Source organism: Rhyacophila brunnea, unplaced genomic scaffold (genome assembly GCF_057557595.1).
Source record: "Rhyacophila brunnea isolate RB1 unplaced genomic scaffold, BYU_Rbru_1.0 scaffold_1, whole genome shotgun sequence".
Lineage (NCBI taxonomy): Eukaryota > Metazoa > Arthropoda > Insecta > Trichoptera > Rhyacophilidae > Rhyacophila > Rhyacophila brunnea.
This window is the reverse complement of record NW_028232751.1, coordinates 15657410-15677090: the sequence shown is the minus strand read 5'-3', so window position 1 is coordinate 15677090 and position 19681 is coordinate 15657410. Positions and strand designations below refer to the sequence as shown.

The following is a 19681-nucleotide window of genomic DNA, read 5'->3' as shown; positions in this document are numbered from 1 at the left end:
CTATCTAAAGCCAATAATAATCTTATTATTTTTTGTAGAAATATATTTATGTGGCTGTAAGATGTCTTATTAAACTTAATTAAAAATTGTAAATTCATTAAATTTATTGATTTTATAATAATAATTATTCCTGAACCGGGGCGCCATTTTTATTAGCCACAAGACAGAGAGTAGAGTAGTTTCGAGGAATTTGCAATCCGGTCCATTTCGAGTGCTGCATTTAATACGGCTCTTAGGTAGGTACAGAAAACATAAAATAAGTTCATAAAATCATAAAATTAATGCTGGGACATCTCTGTTCAGTCGGTATAAACAAGTAAATAAATGCACTATCATTATTATCATAATGTAAAATCATATCAACAGATGACATTAACAAACATTATTATTGTGCACCATAGTATCAATAACAATTCACAATTATTATTCTATCAGATAACAGGGCAACGACTGATTTCAATTTCTCAATCTACAACTACATATTATTATAACAAATCGATAACATAAATATTATGCTTTGGTGTGAAAATTATTGTATCCATCGACGCCGAAAGTCCGCAATGTTGTCTGATGAATAAAATATATTTCATAATAACGATGGAGCTTGGAATGATATGCGACATGCAGTTTTCTCAAAATAAAATACAGCTTAATTGTTTAGTTTCTTGAACACTAGATGCGTTATCATCAATGAAAATATTTTCAATATATTATTATTTATTATAAAAATGTTTACACTGAATGTAGATCAGTTTTCCGATATCGTTAGTTTGAGGTTTTTCGTTTAATTAAAGTTACAGTCCTACAAACTTATCTAAAGAACGGTCAAAAATGGAAATACGAACTACCATATTATTATGGACGCCATATTTATTGTAAACCAGCGCTCGAAATGGAAAATTTTACGAACCGGAGCGCTCAATAATTTTATGAAAATATTACCGTTGTATTCTAATTGTACACGTATTTTATAAAAATAAGTCGATTTTTTATTAAATGACATATCTAGCTCAGGCGGGCAAATTATTTTTTCCACGAGACGGATCGATAATTTTGGAGATTTTATGAACCGGAACGGCGCTCCGGTGCGTTCCGGTCCATTTCGAGCTCTGTTGTAAACGCTATTCGAATGTCTGATTCTGTCCAGTTGCGAGTTTTGATTGGATAGTTTTCGAATAATAGCAGGTGTTCTATAATTTGGGTCCCCGTACTATGGATATTATAAAAAGATATATTATATTATTACTTAAGTACCTACGTCAAAAATAGGGTAATTTTGAGATACAGAAAAGGACGTGAAATGTGACTCAGACAGCATTTTTTTTATTGGAAGCTCGTAATTGTTGAAGAAAATTGGGTGCAATTTTAAACGATAGGTAGGCATATTTTTGATTGAAAAGGATCAAATCTATACAATAATAATATTGTTTAAGATTGTATTTATATACTTACATAATAATACACTACGTAAAAAAAGCCATTGACTTTGCTTTGAAATGAATTTTTTTAAATTCGTCAGGAAGCGTTTTGGTCGGAAGAGTAGGTGGCATAAATAAAAAAAGTCTTGGAATTTTTCAAATTCTCCGTTATTTTTTTTGTGAGAAGTAAAAAACCTAACATTTTAAACATAATATAATATGACAACTTTGCCGAAATACTTTAATTTATTGGAAGGCGTACTTTCGGTGACAAAAAGATGGCAACACTACTATTCTGTCGAATCGTAATATTTATGGTCGAATCCGTCAGTGTATGCCGTCGGCTGGGTAAGTGTGATTTCTGAGTCGGAACGCGGCCTTCCATCCTGTCAGAAGTGTCACTGTTTGTTTTGTGCCGCATTTTCATGTCAAAGTGTTTCCGACATTCAAACGTAGTATCATTAACATTTCCAATGTTTCATTCCATACTTCATTTATTCTTCGCAAACTTCTCCCTCTATCCTTCAAGCTAGTGCACTAACACTAAATACACATTTGAAACTTACCCCTCGCCGAGATCCACCATATGTTCTATGAAAGAAAACTAATATATTATAGTTTTTTAATTCAATATGCCAGCCATACGGTATGAACCGTTAAGTATAAAAACCGATGATAGAGATGTAATACAGACAGCACCACCCAAAACTCAAAATGGCATCTTTGGAAAAATGTGTGTGCAAAAAAGTTTCAGGTCACTTCTACTGATTCTACTATATTTTGCCTTGTCTATCGGACTGACATTCTATCAAAGATGGTTACTAAAGGTAAGACATTTATAAAATAGTAAGTGTACAAAAGTTAATTGGTACTAGTCGGTTATCCAGGATACAGCGGCAAACACATTTTGAAAATAGCCGATTTACTGGATTATTTGTTAGGATAACCTAACCTAACCCAAACTAACAAATAATCCAATATATCGGCTATTTTCAAAATGTGTTTGCCTCTTTATCCAGGATAAACGTATAGAACCAGTTAATTTACGCTATATTGTCTTAATAACACTCCTTGCAGCATACTTTAACTCTTTAACAGATGTTGGCCGCTATCAAGATGATCTTCCTTTTTTAATTTACCATCCGGAATATTTTGGTGAAACTGCACTTATACCGATCGTTGAGGTCTTTAGGCCACAAAATGCAGCGTCTTTCTTTGCTACATATCATCACTGTTCTGGCAGAAGACACTGATGCGAAAAAATGACATATTGAGTTAGTGATACCAAAATGTTCCTTATTTCAAACTTTACCGTTTGGAAACCTCCTTAATAAATAAACAGTCTTTATTTTAAAGTCATCCTTTTACAATTACTTAATAAACTCACATGATAGACCATTTTAAACATTTTAACAACTTCAAAGTCAAATGACTCAAAACTAGTATTCTCCAGTTAGTGTGTTCTGCCAGAACAGAGACGATATACTGTAAATCTTTTCTTGAATAATGGACCTCAGGAATGATAAACTTTTACTGTCTTTCAATGTTCCTACTGAGATTTAGTTTTAATGTTACAAATAACTTAACGAGGGTACATTTATAGTATGCACCTACATTCTATTTTAATTGAATTACAATAACTTCATACAAAATTATATTGGATTAAAACTGGCCCACGATGGTCGCGCGGCTTAAGGGTCGATAATGTCGTGGGTCCCAGGTTCGAATCGTGAGTCTGGAAAGTACACATATTATTTTACAATTTGTGTATGAGTCAGAGTATGGACCTAATAGGTTAAGCAAGTGGCTGACATCCATTTCTCGTAAAAATAAAAATCTGTTAATACAAACCTCTACCCTATGATCCTATTAGGATCAGACATGGTCGGAAAATCCTACAAATTTATTGTTGGGTCGATAGCTATTTTGCTTTTGTACATTGCATGAGTGCAGATTTGAATCTCCCATCAAGCAAAATTTACATATTGCTTTTCAGTGTGTTTGATCCAGATTATAGATACAATGCGATCGTAAACAACCATTCCTTGGGGGGACATGCTCGTCGAAGGTCAAAATTGAGTTTTTATTGTATTTTCTAACCATGATCCTGGACACTCCTTAAACGTTGTAGATAATCTATTTATATAATTTTGAAGCCTTATTATCCTTTATAGTTATTTTAAACATTTGATGACTGCATAAAGTATTTTTGTTACATAAAATAGTATTCTTTTAAACCTCTCGCTCTAATGTTTTAGAATATAGTCATATTTCGGTACATAACTGTGCAGTGGTGTTAAGATTTTTTACGTTTATTAATTTTTAAACGCATTTATGAAACCATTAGTATAATTTATTACGAGATAATTTTTGTAAAATATTCACGATAAAAAATTATATTGATAATCTCTGTGATCCCAAATTTGACAAGAATTAGGCATTTTATTATTCAAAAAATCGGCAAGATTAACACATTTGAAGATGATTCTAAAGATACTTATTATAAGCTATGTCTTTGACCATTCAAGTGTGATAAACATCTTATGAATAATGATTGCTTTATAATAATTATTGACCTAAGAATAAGGTAGTGTTTTTTTGAAATACGCCATTTCTTTTGTCATTCCCCAGTGGTTAAGCTACAACATACGGCCGTAGCCATAAATTGACAAACTATAATTGAAGTAGGGAGTAAAATGATATTGACGCGCGTGTTTGAACATGTACCGTTTAAAAAAAAATAAAAAAAAATTCAGGTAGGTACATGTTCAAACACGCGCGTTAACATAATTTTAATCCCTACTTTAATTATAGTTTGTCAATTTATGGCTACGGCCGTATGTTGTAGCTTAACCACTAGGGAATGACAAAAGAAATAGCGTATTTCAAAAAAACACTACCTTATTTTTAGGTCAATAATTATTATAAAGCAATCATTATTCATAAGATGTTTATCACACTTCAATGTTCAAAGACATAGCTTATAATAAGTATCTTTAGAATCATCGTCAAATGTGTTAATCTTGCCGATTTTTTGAATAATAAAATGCCTAATTCTTGTCAAATTTGGGATCACAGAGATTATCAATATAATTTTTTATCGTGAATATTTTACAAAAATTATCTCGTAATAAATTATACTAATGGTTTCATAAATGCGTTTAAAAAATAATAAACGTAAAAAATCTTAACACCACTGCACAGTTATGTACCGAAATATGACTATATTGTAAAACATTAGAGCGAGAGGTTTAAAAGAATACTATTTTATGTAACAAAAATACTTTATGCAGTCATCAAATGTTTAAAATAACTATAAAGGATAATAAGGCTTCAAAATTATATAAATAGATTATCTACAACGTTTAAGGAGTGTCCAGGATCATGGTTTGAAAATACAATAAAAACTCAATTTTGACCTTCGACGAGCATGTCCCCCCTTAATATAACTCAACTGTCAAGCAAAAATGGTAATTTACTTTCCTTACATTAATCATAGTCGTTATTCAATAGTCAAAAATGTTATTGATCCAAAAATACTGTAGAATGTAATATTTTTACTACAATAGTGGCTGATATTGCCAGGGTGGATGGTAAAATCTATATCCATGGTAATTAATTTGCTGGTAACAAATAAAATCCACAAAATTTAAAACCATTCAATTACTTATTCATATTACCATGTTTGACTGCATGTCTATGGCATGGCAAAAATATTACAGTAGTTATATAAACAGTAGTATAATAAACATCAAACACAAAATTTAATTAAAAACTATAAAACCTATTTTAAACAACACTATATGTAAATTCAATCATTCAAAGAGTAAACAGGATGGTGAAATCAAGAGTCAATCGTATTGCTAAATTATCTTCTTTGTTTTAGGGTTTTCATTTTCCACTGTCAGTTGTCATTTATCATCTGATTGTGAAGTTCTGCCTTTCTGCAATCATCCGAGGTATTCTTTACCTTTATACCGGTACGCCAAGGGTGGTGTTACCCTTCTTTGTATCACTCCGTTCAGTTGCCCCGACAGGGCTGGCCAGTGGCATTGATGTGAGCTTCTCAAATTGGGCTCTGGAATTAGTCACTGTTTCGTTGTACACCATGACCAAATCAACGACTATCATTTTTATTCTCGGGTTCGCCATTCTCCTTGGATTGGAAAAGAAGGTAAGTTAAATATTTCAATTTGTTCAAATAACATGATAAAAATACGTAGTAGTTTGATTATCCAGATTGTGCAGGATGAATTAATTTTAATTTATGATGGAAGAATGAAAACCAAATTTTACCACATATTAGTATTCCAAGTAGCAGTAAAGCCATCTCAGCCTCGACCGTATATATTTTCTTTTACCTCACTGGTTGCGTACACAGCTCATCCTGCTGCTAGCTCCATTTGAATTCGAAGTATATGGCTAATCGAGTGAAGTCTTTTTGAAGTTATACTTCTCTTGGGACGTTTAGTAGAGAGTGAAATTGAGAGCTGTGCGCGCACACTGTTACGTTAAAGTGCGACTCACACATTCACCCAACGCGCATATACGAACAGTCAGCTGCATACAAACGCAAGTTTGATAGTCGAATTGTTCCGTTGCAAAAATAAAAACAATGAGAAATAAATATATAATTTAATTAGTGATATAGGTTAAAGTGTAAACAAATAAACCAGCGCCCCTTTATTTTAGTTTTTGCGATGCTGAAGACTAACACAGAAAATTGTCAGCAATATCGATAGCGAAAAAAATCTGAAAATGCGGCTAAACCTCAACGAAGAGTTTCTGTACTCATATTTGCCATACAGCGGTTATAATCGATTCAGAAGTGCCTATTTAAAAAAAAATTCTCCAATAATTCATTTGGACATGCGTGTTCTGTATGTGATAGGTTGTGGTTCAAAAACAATTTAAAACTTACATCTTCTGGACAGAAGAAATTTTAACCAAGATAATACCTAATATTTCTAAAGCAAATAATAAACTATATACCACATGCATTCAAGCTTTAAATAAAAATATTATACCATTAATGTCAATATACAGTGGTTTCCAGAAATACCTCGTGATCTCCCAGCGTTGGATTTAATTTCTGAAAGACTTATCACCACGTATTCCTTTCATGCAGATTAGAAGACTGAGACATGTGAATGGTCAATACGGTATTTACGGTCAAATAATTAACATGCCTGTTTCAGTTAATTTTGTTATTTTTGTTTTGTTACGCCAAAGAAGTATAACTTCTAACGCGCGTACATAAGTACACAGACCGATTTTTTTATATGCCACATGATAATTTCACTGCCATCATGTCTTAATAAGGAACATGACAAAAAACTCTTTGCTCGCATCCTAACCAATCCTTGTACAAAAATAACAATAAGAAAGAGATTTATTTCCTTATTTTTCTTCCTCCTGTCACTTATGTCTACTCCTGCCAATATACCCCAATTTCTACGCCTTTCCATCATGTTCCAACTCTTTCCATACAGTCAATTGACCTTTTCCATGGTCTGCATTTAGGTTGCTTCTAACCCTCTAACCTACCCACCTAGTCAAAATATTTGATGTTGTCTGGAATTTTTTCAGTATAACCTATCGCATTTGCGACTTACAGAATCTATTAATAGTTTGCACCTGGGTGTTCAGCTCATGGTTTATCTATATTATGTAAGCCGCAAGCTAATTTATCTTCTCCATTCTGAGTTAGGTATTATGTTTCATTATTACAAAAGATTGTTTATCCAACGTAGCAGTTGCTTATAGGCCAGTGCGCATTTGTTTCCTACCATTAAGCAGATTTTTAACCTTTCCGTCTTCTTTTGCATGTTTTGTTTAGATCTCGTGTATCTAAAATTATCCATCTTATAAATATCATGGCCTAACCTAGTGGTATACAACCAAAATAATGTGCTATTTTACCACGTTTTTATTATTATTATTCTCGTATTCTTGTTTGTCCGGTACAGATTTTTTCTTGTGTGTATAAATTTTTTCTTGTTTGTCCAAGATTTCTATTGGATGATTGAAGATTGACTAGCTAGACATTTGAAACTTTTAGAATATATCAGAACACGACGACAATGCATTCCTTTAATACTTTTAGCCATTTTTAAGCAAAATTGAATTCATTTTCAGTTAATTCTGTTTTGTATGGAAAGTTATTATTGTTGGTTGCTAAGGAGGTCCTAGCAACTAAATAATTAATATATACGTGCGTTACTATGGAAATCAATATGAAATGTCAAACATTTCAGTAATCTATATTTATTCAGTATTTCTATCAAAGTTTTTATTAATACACAGAATTGTCAAGTTTATAATATGATTCAACAGAAAATTTAAAAACGTGGTATATAAAAAGTTCTTTTTATCTTCTAATTTTTACTTCTGAAATTCTGGATAATCAAGTTTCTACTGTGTTAATAACTAATAATGTTTTAAAACATTTATGCAGTTCATAACATATATTATTTTATTTATTAACATGTTTCAGTCATGGTCCTTAGTTACAATCGTTGTAATGATCAGCACCGGCTTGGTCATGTTTACTTATAAGGCTACTCAGTTTGACACTCTTGGATTCTGTTTGCTACTCTTGGCATCGTTGGCGAGTGGATTGCGTTGGACCTTCGCTCAAGTACTAATGCAAAAGTCCAAACTCGGTCTGAATAATCCCTTGGATATCGTCTACTACGTTCAACCTTGGATGCTGATATCAGTTCTCCCACTTGCTGTTGGATTTGAAGGTAAGATTCATAAAAATAACTTAGCGCCGAAGCATTTCTGTAAATATTTTATTTTTCTATTTGTTGCGCGTTTATTTAAAGATATAGTTTATAACCATTAACAGTAGCGTGTTACGACATTGGTGTGATCTGATCTGTGTATGGTGCTGAACAACTGTTTAGGACCATATACAGTTGTTTATTATATGGGCGTATTTTTATTTATGTTTATATTCTAGCATCATTAGCTATTTCGTTTATATTTTTGATAATGGCGGAAAACTGTTGCCATCGACCTAAACAAAAATTACTATCAGTTAATATTGTAATGGTATTATATAACTAATTTTTAATTCTGCGATTTCTTAAATTATTACAATTATTAAATTTAAAATATTTCATATCAATGTTATTTATTGCATCTAAAGTTTTGTTAGCCAAAATTAATACTATGTATGTATAACCATTTAAAAAAGATTACGTTCACCATACCATGGGAAGGACAATTATTACACACTTGGTCTTAGTAGAGATAAATGTAAAGTATGACGTATTGAAGCAGCCTTGTAAGTATGGCCATAAGGTTCATAAAACATTTTTGAGATTACATTTATGGAATAATCCATCCATCCATGGTTCACCAAATTGAGTTTCCCTTAAGTGCGCTTAAATACTGTAGTTCAAAAGTTAGAAGAGATCTCTATTTATTTACTAATTTTCTCCGGCATATACAATGACATGTTGTAAATGAAACCTCTGTCATATATAACTGATAACTCTCTAAAGCAGGGTTTCCCAAACTTTTTCTGCAATGGAACACTTCGCAAACCCAGAAATTTTAACGGAACACTTAGCTTATTTTTTAGGTTGGGTAATTCCTACTAGTAAAAATAATAAAAAAATGTCATTAAAACACATTATTTATTTAGTAATTATATTTAAATATAAAACTATAATATAATATAAACATAAAAATATGATAATAATATTGTATTGAAAAATTTTGGGGTACTCTTCTGACAAACTCGCCCAGAAATCATTTAAAGGCTGATATTTTGTATTTTTGTTTCAAATCAGAGTCACTAATTAAAGCGATTAGATTTTTATAGTCACTAAGCCTACCTACTGGTTTAGCTGTCACGGAAAATGGATTCCGAACCCAGGAATCGTCTTTGCTAGTTTTTGGAAAATATTGCAAAAGATTTGTTTTCAAGATATGTAGGTGTTCTACAAATACTTTGGAAGCTTCTTCTTCTACTTTAAAATTTAATTCATTCAAACATTCACGTAAGGCAGGAAAACAATCAAAATTATTAGATTCAACTGGTGAAATCCAAAATTGTATTTATTTTTATCAAAAGATGCAATTTTATCTCTTGTATTAAAAATTGTAATACTTTTCCCTTGTAATGGTAATATGTTAACTTTATTGCACTCTACTTAGTAGAAAATCGTTAAATGTGTTGCAGTGTATAAAACCTTTCCAAATTGTCGCGGAACACCTATTCAGGTTCGGTGGAACACTGGTGTTCCGCGGAACATAGTTTGGGAAACCCTGCTCTAAAGAATCTAGTGTTAGTTTTCGCAAGGTGTAAAATTTACTTGCAATGCCAATTAGGATGGGAATACCCGTGTTTAACTGAATTGCTATGGATAACGATATATTTGTCTTGCGTGAACTTTTTTATTGGATTCTTAAAATAGGGTATATTTTTCAAGATGAGTTTTTAGCATTTTCTTGTATGTATATATAAATTATTGTCGTACTTTTTTACCATCATCTTTATCATCCGTGGTGGGCCATCTCTTCTGCAAGTAATCAACCCCATTCCAGTCTAACCTCTGGTATCCTCCTCGAATCCTAAATGCGGATTACTGCGCATCTTGTTTTCCTGTAATGTTATACATCATGTTGTAAATTTCTTGAACTTGTAATTTGTAATACTCACTTATCTAAATAAATGAATTTGAAATTTGAATTTTATTATATCGTTCATGTTTGAAAGTGGTTGATTTTGTTTAGAGTGTTTTTGAAATGGAGTCTTATTTTTGAATAACAAGGTTTCTTCTAATGTAATTGATTTCATTCATGACCTTAATATAGTGTACTGGTGTGTAACAAAGTAGATTGTCACAGAAAAATGTGTTTTATAGCAGAATCAAATTGATACAAGTAACTCAGGAACCTTGAGAGAATGATTTTTTTCTTCATGCTCCAATGAAGTGTTAATTTAACATTTAAATAAATAATTATTTAATTTGTTTGGTAATTTCATTCATTGTACGTTCAGCTGAAACATTCTCACTTTATGATAAGAAAATACACCAGTATAGTAAAGTTGTTCTTGCAAACAACTTATCTATATGACAATAATTTATCACCATTATTATTGAGCAATTAAAGTAACAGTTGCAATCATATTTTGTTGTATATCGTCACCGTTCAGGCAAAAGTCACCAACCCTGAAAATGGCAGTTTTAAGTTGAGTATGTCACCCAAAGCGTAAAATTATATTCTTTAAGATGCAAAACTCACCACAGTACATTAGTTAGTAAAATTTTGCTTAAATCCGAATTATTTATTTTTCACTAAATGACTTTCGATAAAATCTTAACAAGCAAAAGTCATTATAGGTGAATAGACATTATTGACTATATAAAAAAAATAAATCCTTCGTTATAAATATACAAGCAAAAGTCACTATACTATGGATGGTGAGTTTTACTGATCCTTCTTTTGGCTAACATTGTTCAGATTATTAACAAGCAAAAGTCACCAAACCATAATTGAGCTACCTTGCCTCCTTCAAAACCTTCCAGATGTTTTAATTAGCATCAAAAAGTAAAATTACCTTAAAGAAATTATTAAGAAGACATGAGAAAATAATTTAATGTAGATAAAACCTTAAAAACATTAAAATCTGATTTTTCCTGCATTTTCAAACTTTCAAATTGCGATATTTCAAAACTATGTTTTTAGGGTTGGTGACTTTTGCCTGAACGGTGACGATATTACACTTGCATTCACATTCAAAGTTTATTAGGTATTTATTTATTAAATATTGCATTATTTCACCTTTTTCATTCAGGAATAATAATTTTTTTTTGAAGTGACAATTTGCAAATTTACAGGAGAGTAATATTTTAAATATTACATTTGTCACTATTTACCGTACCAAAAAATAGTTATACCAAGGAGCTTGCCGATGTTACGCCCCACAATATTAAACAGCTGAAGAAACTAAACACAGTAGTTTTTCCCGTTTCATATAATGATAAATTTTACAAAGATGTCCTAGAGGCTGGAGACTCAGCTAAACTGGCATATTATATTATACTAGAAATGGATGACATTTGATGACATCAAATGAATAACTCATTTTCCACTTTATTTAAAAACCTATGCGTTGGCAGCATTGCATTGTATGTAAATAAACAAGACAGCGATCGGTTTTGATTTTTTGCTTTGCTATCCTACCAACCTATTACATATCTGAGAATTTTTGTAATTTCTTTTTCATCTAAATATTCTAAATGGTACCCTATATAAAAGCTCTAAAAATGCAATATATTTTTTCTCAGTGCAGCCCTGTTACATCAATCTCAGAGCACAAACGTGTGAAGCTTACAACAAATGTGAAATGGCTTGCAACCACAGAACAGGTTAATAAGATGGAAATCCGAAAGCCGGTTTGATGGCAGTTTTGATTTATGACTTAATGAAGGACAAGCCATTAAATACAAAAAAATGACCCCTGAATGTACTCAAATATAACAAATATTGAATGCGTTGCGTTTACGTTAAAATTTTTAATGTGTATTATGACAGATGTAAATATTGTAAATAACTTATTTTGATTCTAATTTCTCCACACTTGAGAATATTTATTAATTATTATATTTATCATTTGCATACATGCCTTTGCATAGCTTGGTCGGTATGCACGATGCATTATTGCGATTGCACCTATCCTGGCCTTCTTTGTTATGTTGACATTCATTGTTCAATTATTATAAAGTAAATTTCATAGCTGGCTACGGCGTTTGCTATCTAAATATTTATCATATCTGGTTCAGTATATTACCACCTGTCTACGTTTAGAGTTCTGTAATACTTATATTATTCATTTTATGTTTTTACATTATTTGAAATGTATGTAGGCCATAAAAATGTTGATATTTATACAGAAACAACGTAAATATATGTAGTTGAATTAGGTATGCAATATTCATCTTATAATTAATTTGTCTTATTTTATAATTTATTGTAAATTCATTTTCTAGAGTCCCAACTGGTTAGACCAGTGGTGGCGAACCTATGGCACACGTGCCACCAGTGGCACGCGAGATGATTTTGCATGGCACGTGTTTGAAGAGAAAAAAAAATCCTTAGAATTATTTATGTGTCACATATAATATTATCGCACTGACCTCGTCAGGCGGCGGGTAATGCCGTACCGCGAACCTCTAATTTCAATCGATTTATAATGCTTGTGACTATCTGATCGGAGCAATTCTGGTGTCAATTTGTGCGTAAATAACCAAACTAATTAATACACTAACAAACAATTTCATTTCTACCCACAAAAAATGACTGCATCAAATAAGAAAAAAAAAAGGTTGGTGAAGCTAGTAGTAGTAATTCTGGCAGACAGTTTCAAAATTGGTGGACCAAAATGTAAGGCGTAATTGAAAAAATATAAAGATAAAGCTGTAATTATGTGTATTATGTTCGGTGAGTGGTGTCTAGAACATCATCATTTTTTTTAATAGAATTTTTGAAAACTATTTTTTTGTTATAACTGCTCGGCACGTCAGTCAGTTGAAAAATAATATTTGGGAAATTTTGGCACGCATTCGTAAAAAGTTTCGCCAACCCTGGTCTAGACTATACCTATGCGTTAAAGATCTCAATTTTTTTGAGAAATGTGATTCTTTCGATTTAGTCTAATATAATTTAACAATGCTTTTACAGTCCAATAAGGAATCAACCCAGATATACCTGTACAGAATTGAATCAATGATTTTCCCAGAAAGCGGTGTTTGATTTTATGACATATTTAAGAAATTTTTGACTTGTTCCTTAACTGAATTATAATGATTGGGTCTTACCTAGAAAGAATCGAATGGCATAATGAACTCAAAACCTTGAATTTTTACCTGTTTTTGTATAAAACTAGGGTATCGATATAATGAGATTTACAAATTATAAATTTAAGACGTTCGCAACATGATATGGGGGAAAAAAACAATGAAATATGTAACACAATTAACAATATTTATACAAAAAACATCATAATTAGAAGAGTAAATAGAAAAATCATAAAAAGCCAAAAATCATAGAATACACCAAATGAGCTAAGTCGATTAAACTTTGAAGATTATTCAAAGCGATTTGGTTAAACACATATTCGTCAGAAAAAATATGTAGCCAAATATAAATATCTTCTAGCTTTCAGTATGTAAGCATACCTAAGAGAAAGTGAATCGGATACAGCCTAAAGTAAAGTAGCGTCAAAATTCTTTTTAGCATACCTCAAATGATGTGGGGCACAACTTCGAACTAAGAAATTATAGAGACACAAATTTTCGTAATCCCCTCTCCCCTTAGGTTGGTATTCTGTGGTAAATTAGGAATGTTTTAAAATTTTAGTTTGTTGAGAATTTACAACCATTTTACTAATTTACTAAAATTTAAAATCATCCAAAAACATATAATCTGATTTACTACAGAAAGCCAAATGTACAAATAGCTGTCCTGAGATTTGATGCTTTTAGACTTATCAACATATTCATGCCATACACAGATATATAGACAACCCCTTCGTTGCAATGTTAACAAACTGTTTTTTTTATTCAACAAATAAATCACAAGATTTGATAATGTAAGTAATTTCCGCCCAGCGTTGAATTTTTTCAAAGATTTTCTAATTTATGATGGAATATTAATGGTTTAGTATGTGCAACACTTAATTTAACATAATGGTGCTTCCACAGTATCGTTTTGTTTTTAAACGGCTCTCAGGCGTTCTTAATTTTAAGACTTTCATATTAAGTATGGGAAAGGGATAAACCAGACTGACCCCAGTCTTCCCAGTTTTTATCTGGTCACGGTGCAAGAATTTAACACGTATAAAAATTGTTTAAATACAAGAATTTTCTATACATAATGCCTTTAATATCGCGAACCGATTTATTATTTCATCCATAAGTAATGAAATTACCATGTGTGAAATAGCAACAATTTCAAATACTATAAAGTTTTAGTCCTGTGATTTTAACTAATATTTGTATGAACATAAGTAATTAGCGTCACATTCAATATCGATGTATGGCGTGAATATATTGATAAGTCGAAAAACATCAACTGTTTGTATATTTGGTTTTCTGTGGCAAATCAGATTATATGTTTTTGAATGTTTTTAAATTTTAGTAAATTAATGTTTGTAAATTCTCAACAAAATAAAATTTAAAAACATTCCTGATTTACCATAGAAAACCAACCTTAAAAATTAATAACTGGCCTGAGAAATGATGTTTTTTGATTTATCAATATATTTACGCCATACAAGGATATAAATGATATTACTTAATTCATCAATCGATCAACTTATTCGTTTTTTTTCGAAATTATCAACTTAGCTGAATATAAACAAACAATTGTCACGCATTACTTGGTATTACTGTGTTGTACTGCTGGTATATTGTTCTTTATCTAAGTATGTATTGTTTTTATCATATTTTGTAATCGTTTGTTTCAAGGTAGGCTTCACCATGCCACTATCACACACTATCACAGTGGTTTCGCTTCTAAGTTCTGTTGACTTGGCCTATAGAATCTCAGATATTATGCTAAGTAGTTAATTGCAGGATGCTAGTCACATCCTATGGAAGTGTCCTCAAATATGTCTATTCAACCGTTGGGTGGATCGGCAGGAATAATTATTTAAAATTTATGAAATTTTGTGGCGCCATACAACGAGAGACAAGGTTTCTTCACATTTTGACTCAACTGGAGTAACAATGTAACTTGGAATTCTCCACATTATAATGGACACCATTCACTACTAGGGTTTTAGGAAGCTCAATTGGGGATAGTCCCAACATAACTTTATACCACAATAATTACCCAGCGACGAAGGATGGAGGTAGGCTATTAAGTAATAACAAATAAAAATTATGAAGTAACCTAAACTATTATGGTTTGGTTTAAGAAGTGTTTAATTGATTGTTAAAAACTAACCAAAACCATCTGTAAATTGTAGTCTTAAATCAATAAAAACAAATACGTATGATTAACTCATTACGTGCATCCAACGCAACTATTAGATGGTCATTCAATATAATTAGCATGATATTTAAATGCGGTAATTAATTAGTAATTAATAAATCCGCAGTGAATGAGTTAACAAAGTTTAATGTGCACTATTTATGTCGGATCTTAACAGCCTACCTCCACCCTTTGCCACTGCAACAATTACCTAGGGTGTGGACACAATTAAAAACATGTGGATTTATATTTAGATTTAGTAATAGAGTATTTTTTTTTACTTTTTTAAGGTTTGCAGCTGATTCAAAAAATGCTGTCACTACCCAATGGAGACATCATTCCGTACATTTTGAAAATATCGTTTGGCGCATTTCTTGCATTTGCAATGGAGCTCAGTGAATACCTCGTGGTGACCCACACATCCAGTCTGACCCTCTCTGTAGCTGGAATATTCAAGGTAAAATAATTTTAATATTTTTCCGTACTACAGATACTTGGTGGAAAGATATTATATTAATCCTTTCAAAGCATGCTAATTATTTTATATTTCAGTAATTAACTGTGGCTTAATTTGATGATTTTAATTAATTTTGGGCAAATTTAATTGCCCATCACAACATAGTTGTTTGTTTGGGCATGATCACATACTCAGCGCAGTGTATGGGATAAGTGTCTATTTCCAAGTATTAGTAGGGCAACAATTTTATATTTGTGGTAAATGCAAGATCTGAACAAAAACGTACCTGAAAGCATTCGGCATGCTTATATCTTCGCAATGTGTTAAGAGTAAGATAGAATTTATACGGCTGACTTTAATATTTTCTGTACACGTCACCGGTAAATATTGATTTAGATGATTAAAGTCATTTAAAAACTGCGCGCATGTGTTGCTGAAAATTTCTGTGTTTCGTTGGTGGTAAGTATTTTTAGTTAATTTAGTAGAAAATATGGTTAACTGTGTTGTATTTAAAATTTGGTAGCCGTACTGAGAAGCAACATGATGGTATAACTTTTCATAGTTAAGTTGATAATAATAAAATTGAGGTTCTACTGTGCATTATAATTGCATATATGCAAGAAACCCGGCTTCATTTTGCCGAACAATATCCACTCTCTTTATATTATTGCTCTGAGGGTAAATGACATTTTTATATTTCAAGTAAATGGTTTGTAAATATTTACAAATTAGAACAATATTTCTGTTTAGTTCCCGTTGGGTACCACTGTATGACAGCATTTGTCCAGCGGTTGTCCACTCGCCGAGCGACGTGTCCATTGGTTTCTTTTATGATATATCCGTGTTATATACCCGTAATGCACCTTTCCATGTCACGTTGTGCTACTTGTAATTTTTGTAAATACATATAATATGGAAAAAACTATCATTTCATAATTAACATTCTTTTTCCTTTGTCTATGTCGACTCTTTTTATGGAATATATCCCCGTACTTCGCCAGTCTTCTTGTGTTTTCTCAAGTCATGCAGGAGTTTTGTAGCTTCGTTGTATACGCATTGTGGATGATATTTACCTGTCTTCCAAGATGTCAGAATATAATTGGTTTGAAGAAAAAGCACCTGAAACTCAGATCCAACATCGCATTTTCACTTTAGGCCGCATAGTCCATTCTATTATCTCCTCGTTCCTAAGAATGTCATACTCAGCATCTGTTACAAGCATTTTTTGTTCTTGAACCTCAGCATATAATTGCTATATCTAAAATATGAACCATGGAAAACCAAAATCCTTGATTGCTTATATTATATTTTTTTACAATTCAACAAAATCATCTTGTCTTTTTACAGGAGATGGGAATTCTCGTCTTGGCTGTTGAACTCACCGGAGACCAGCTGAGCATAATAAACGTTATGGGTCTTGGCATCTGCCTACTTGGGATATCGGTCCACATCGTCCACAAGTTCTCGCTAAATAACAACGGCCAAAATTTAACCACCACCATAAATTACCCGTCTAGAATTTCAGAGGGTTTCGTGGTGACCGAGGCACTAGATGTCACTGGGGGTCTGGACAGTAGAGACATCGCATTGTTTAGAAGAAATAAAAGTAGCAAAACAAAAACGGAGCACTGTATTCCTTTACTAGACGATGATGGAGACGCTGCCAACGCTTCATTCTTAGGAAGAAGAATCAGCGATGATAGTCAATCAGACGAAAGTGAAGTAGACAGCAAGCAAATAATTTTTGATATAAAACAACGACGCGATCCAGTGAGATAAGTAACTCCTTTTGGTTTATGCAAATATTTTGTAGTACATGTATTTTTTAATATTTGTAATTTGTGCTTTTCATAAGTTTTATAATACAGAACATATTTTTCGTGATTGAAATTTAAGCACTCTTTATTTTCATGCCAATGAAGCCTTTTGAAAAATATTTTAGTACAATTTTATATCTTGTTTAGAATTTGATTAAATAATGTTTATAAAGGAGCAAGTCTACTTGTAAATGGGATCATAATATGAGTTTGACAAATTTTTGAGTCATAATATTGGATTTTGGAGGCATGTCCAACTTCAAGTAGGCTGTGATCTATTTACTATCCAGTATCAAAACTTGCAGTAATCTATCCCCTCCCATTATTATTCTTTAACTTAAATAAATGTATAATTTTTTGCTGACAACACTCAGGTGTTACGAATTAAACAACAACTCTTTCACCATCAAAATAAAAACTCAATTTCACATCTGTCATGAGCATTATTATAATTTTGGACACTCATTGTAGTTTTATTCTCTTACTGTGGAAAGAACCTACTGTGTGATAGTAAGGGGAAATTAAGCCCCAGTTTAAAGCGCAGGGATTCTAATTTTCTTTTTCGCTCATTCCTGTGGCTGGCCGCAAGTGATGCAAAATAACATCTTTCAAGGAAAAAAAAAGGAATGGTGAACTCCTCTTTAAAATCTGCTGAAATGAAATTGTATAATACACACTTTTACATTTTCACGGTTCAATTCCTATGGCGGAATCGATTAGAATCTATCCCGCGATCGACACATTGGACATGCCTGCATTATTGTATATATTATACAGAATGAAGTGAGTAATTTTGTTCTTAATTGTAATGACACAGAAATGTCCCTTAGACCCAAAAAACTGCAGAATGCATCTCAGACACACTATCGAGAACTGTTCTCTATCTCTCATTTATTGATTATTATATAATTTTTTAATGGTGAAATAGAAAATAAATAAATATGCCAATGTTCTGACTCCAAGATTTATTTGTAAAATATCAAAGTTCATAAGTAGAAAGGTTTCTGTATCTTGACTTTATATGAAGGTTGCTAACCCAAAACGGATATAATGGTCCCTTGCAACCCTTTTTGTTCAAAAACCTCATAATTTTTTAATCACTTATATCAAATTCAAATAACATCATTTAATTATTAATTATGTTTTAATAGTGTTTCTAATAATGAAAAAATGTTACATTCTAAGCTTAAGTATGTTTACCAAATTAATGTTAAATTAATTTTTTATCAAAATTGAAAATTGATTGTCAAGGACAGTATTATTTCTATGTACTAATTTCACTTAACATAAACATTTCAATACAGCTTTTCAATATCATCTTAACTTTAAGCATATTTATGTTAACACATTTTGAGCGGTCTTCGCCACTGACTCATAGGTACATGCAGCAGACGAAAACTAAAATGTGAAAATAAAACATATTTTAAATAAAAATATCAGTTACTTTTAACGAAATTTCGAATTAACATAACATACATCGCTCTCTAGTTCTGTGTTTTTTTTTAAACAAATTGTTTAAAGTCACATAAGTATGGTGACATTTTTTGAAAGAAAATATAAATAAAATATAGTCCAATGAAAAAAACTAACCCATTTTATAATCTTCAATAATAGATTGTATCATTATCGTATAGGCTCGCATACACTTGCGATGAGTGTTTAAAAAATATTTTCCGATCGCCAATGAAGTTTCACCTTTTAACTAACTCACGCAAGGATAAGTAAATACGAGAAGAAAGCAGATATAATTTTCCATACTCATTCAAAAATAGATAAAAATACATTCGTAAACAGACGACAAACAAACCATTCTTAAAGAATTCATTCCGATTGTTAATGAAACGTTGCCTTTTCTGTTCACTCAAGTGTAAGAACAGAAGAAATATAATTTTAATATCGTCATTCTCTACTAGGATAGTTCGCCATATCATTGACATTTAAAAATAACTCTGTTAAGAATGTTATGCATAATGTGGGTACATAAAAGAAAC

The 19681-nt window shown here is 31.6% G+C and overlaps 1 protein-coding gene across 1 annotated transcript; it reads left to right on the top strand.

The window, feature by feature from the left end:
• Positions 1 to 1781: 1781 nt before the first annotated feature.
• LOC147079512 (solute carrier family 35 member H1) lies at positions 1782 to 19448 on the top strand. Its single transcript, XM_085941592.1, has 5 exons — positions 1782 to 2245; positions 5305 to 5592; positions 7915 to 8167; positions 15707 to 15873; positions 17221 to 19448. The coding sequence occupies exons 1-5, from the start codon at positions 2051 to 2053 to the stop codon at positions 17650 to 17652; spliced, it is 1335 nt and encodes a 444-aa protein (XP_085797718.1). The 5' UTR covers positions 1782 to 2050; the 3' UTR covers positions 17653 to 19448.
• Positions 19449 to 19681: the final 233 nt, after the last annotated feature.

Coding starts and splice junctions, on each gene's coding strand:
- LOC147079512 (XM_085941592.1), top strand. CDS start 2,051: ATGCCAGCCATACGGTATGAACCGTTAAGTATAAAAACCGATGATAGA. Junction 2,246..5,304: donor ATCAAAGATGGTTACTAAAG/GTAAGACATTTA, acceptor TCTTTGTTTTAG/GGTTTTCATTTTCCACTGTC. Junction 5,593..7,914: donor TCCTTGGATTGGAAAAGAAG/GTAAGTTAAATA, acceptor AACATGTTTCAG/TCATGGTCCTTAGTTACAAT.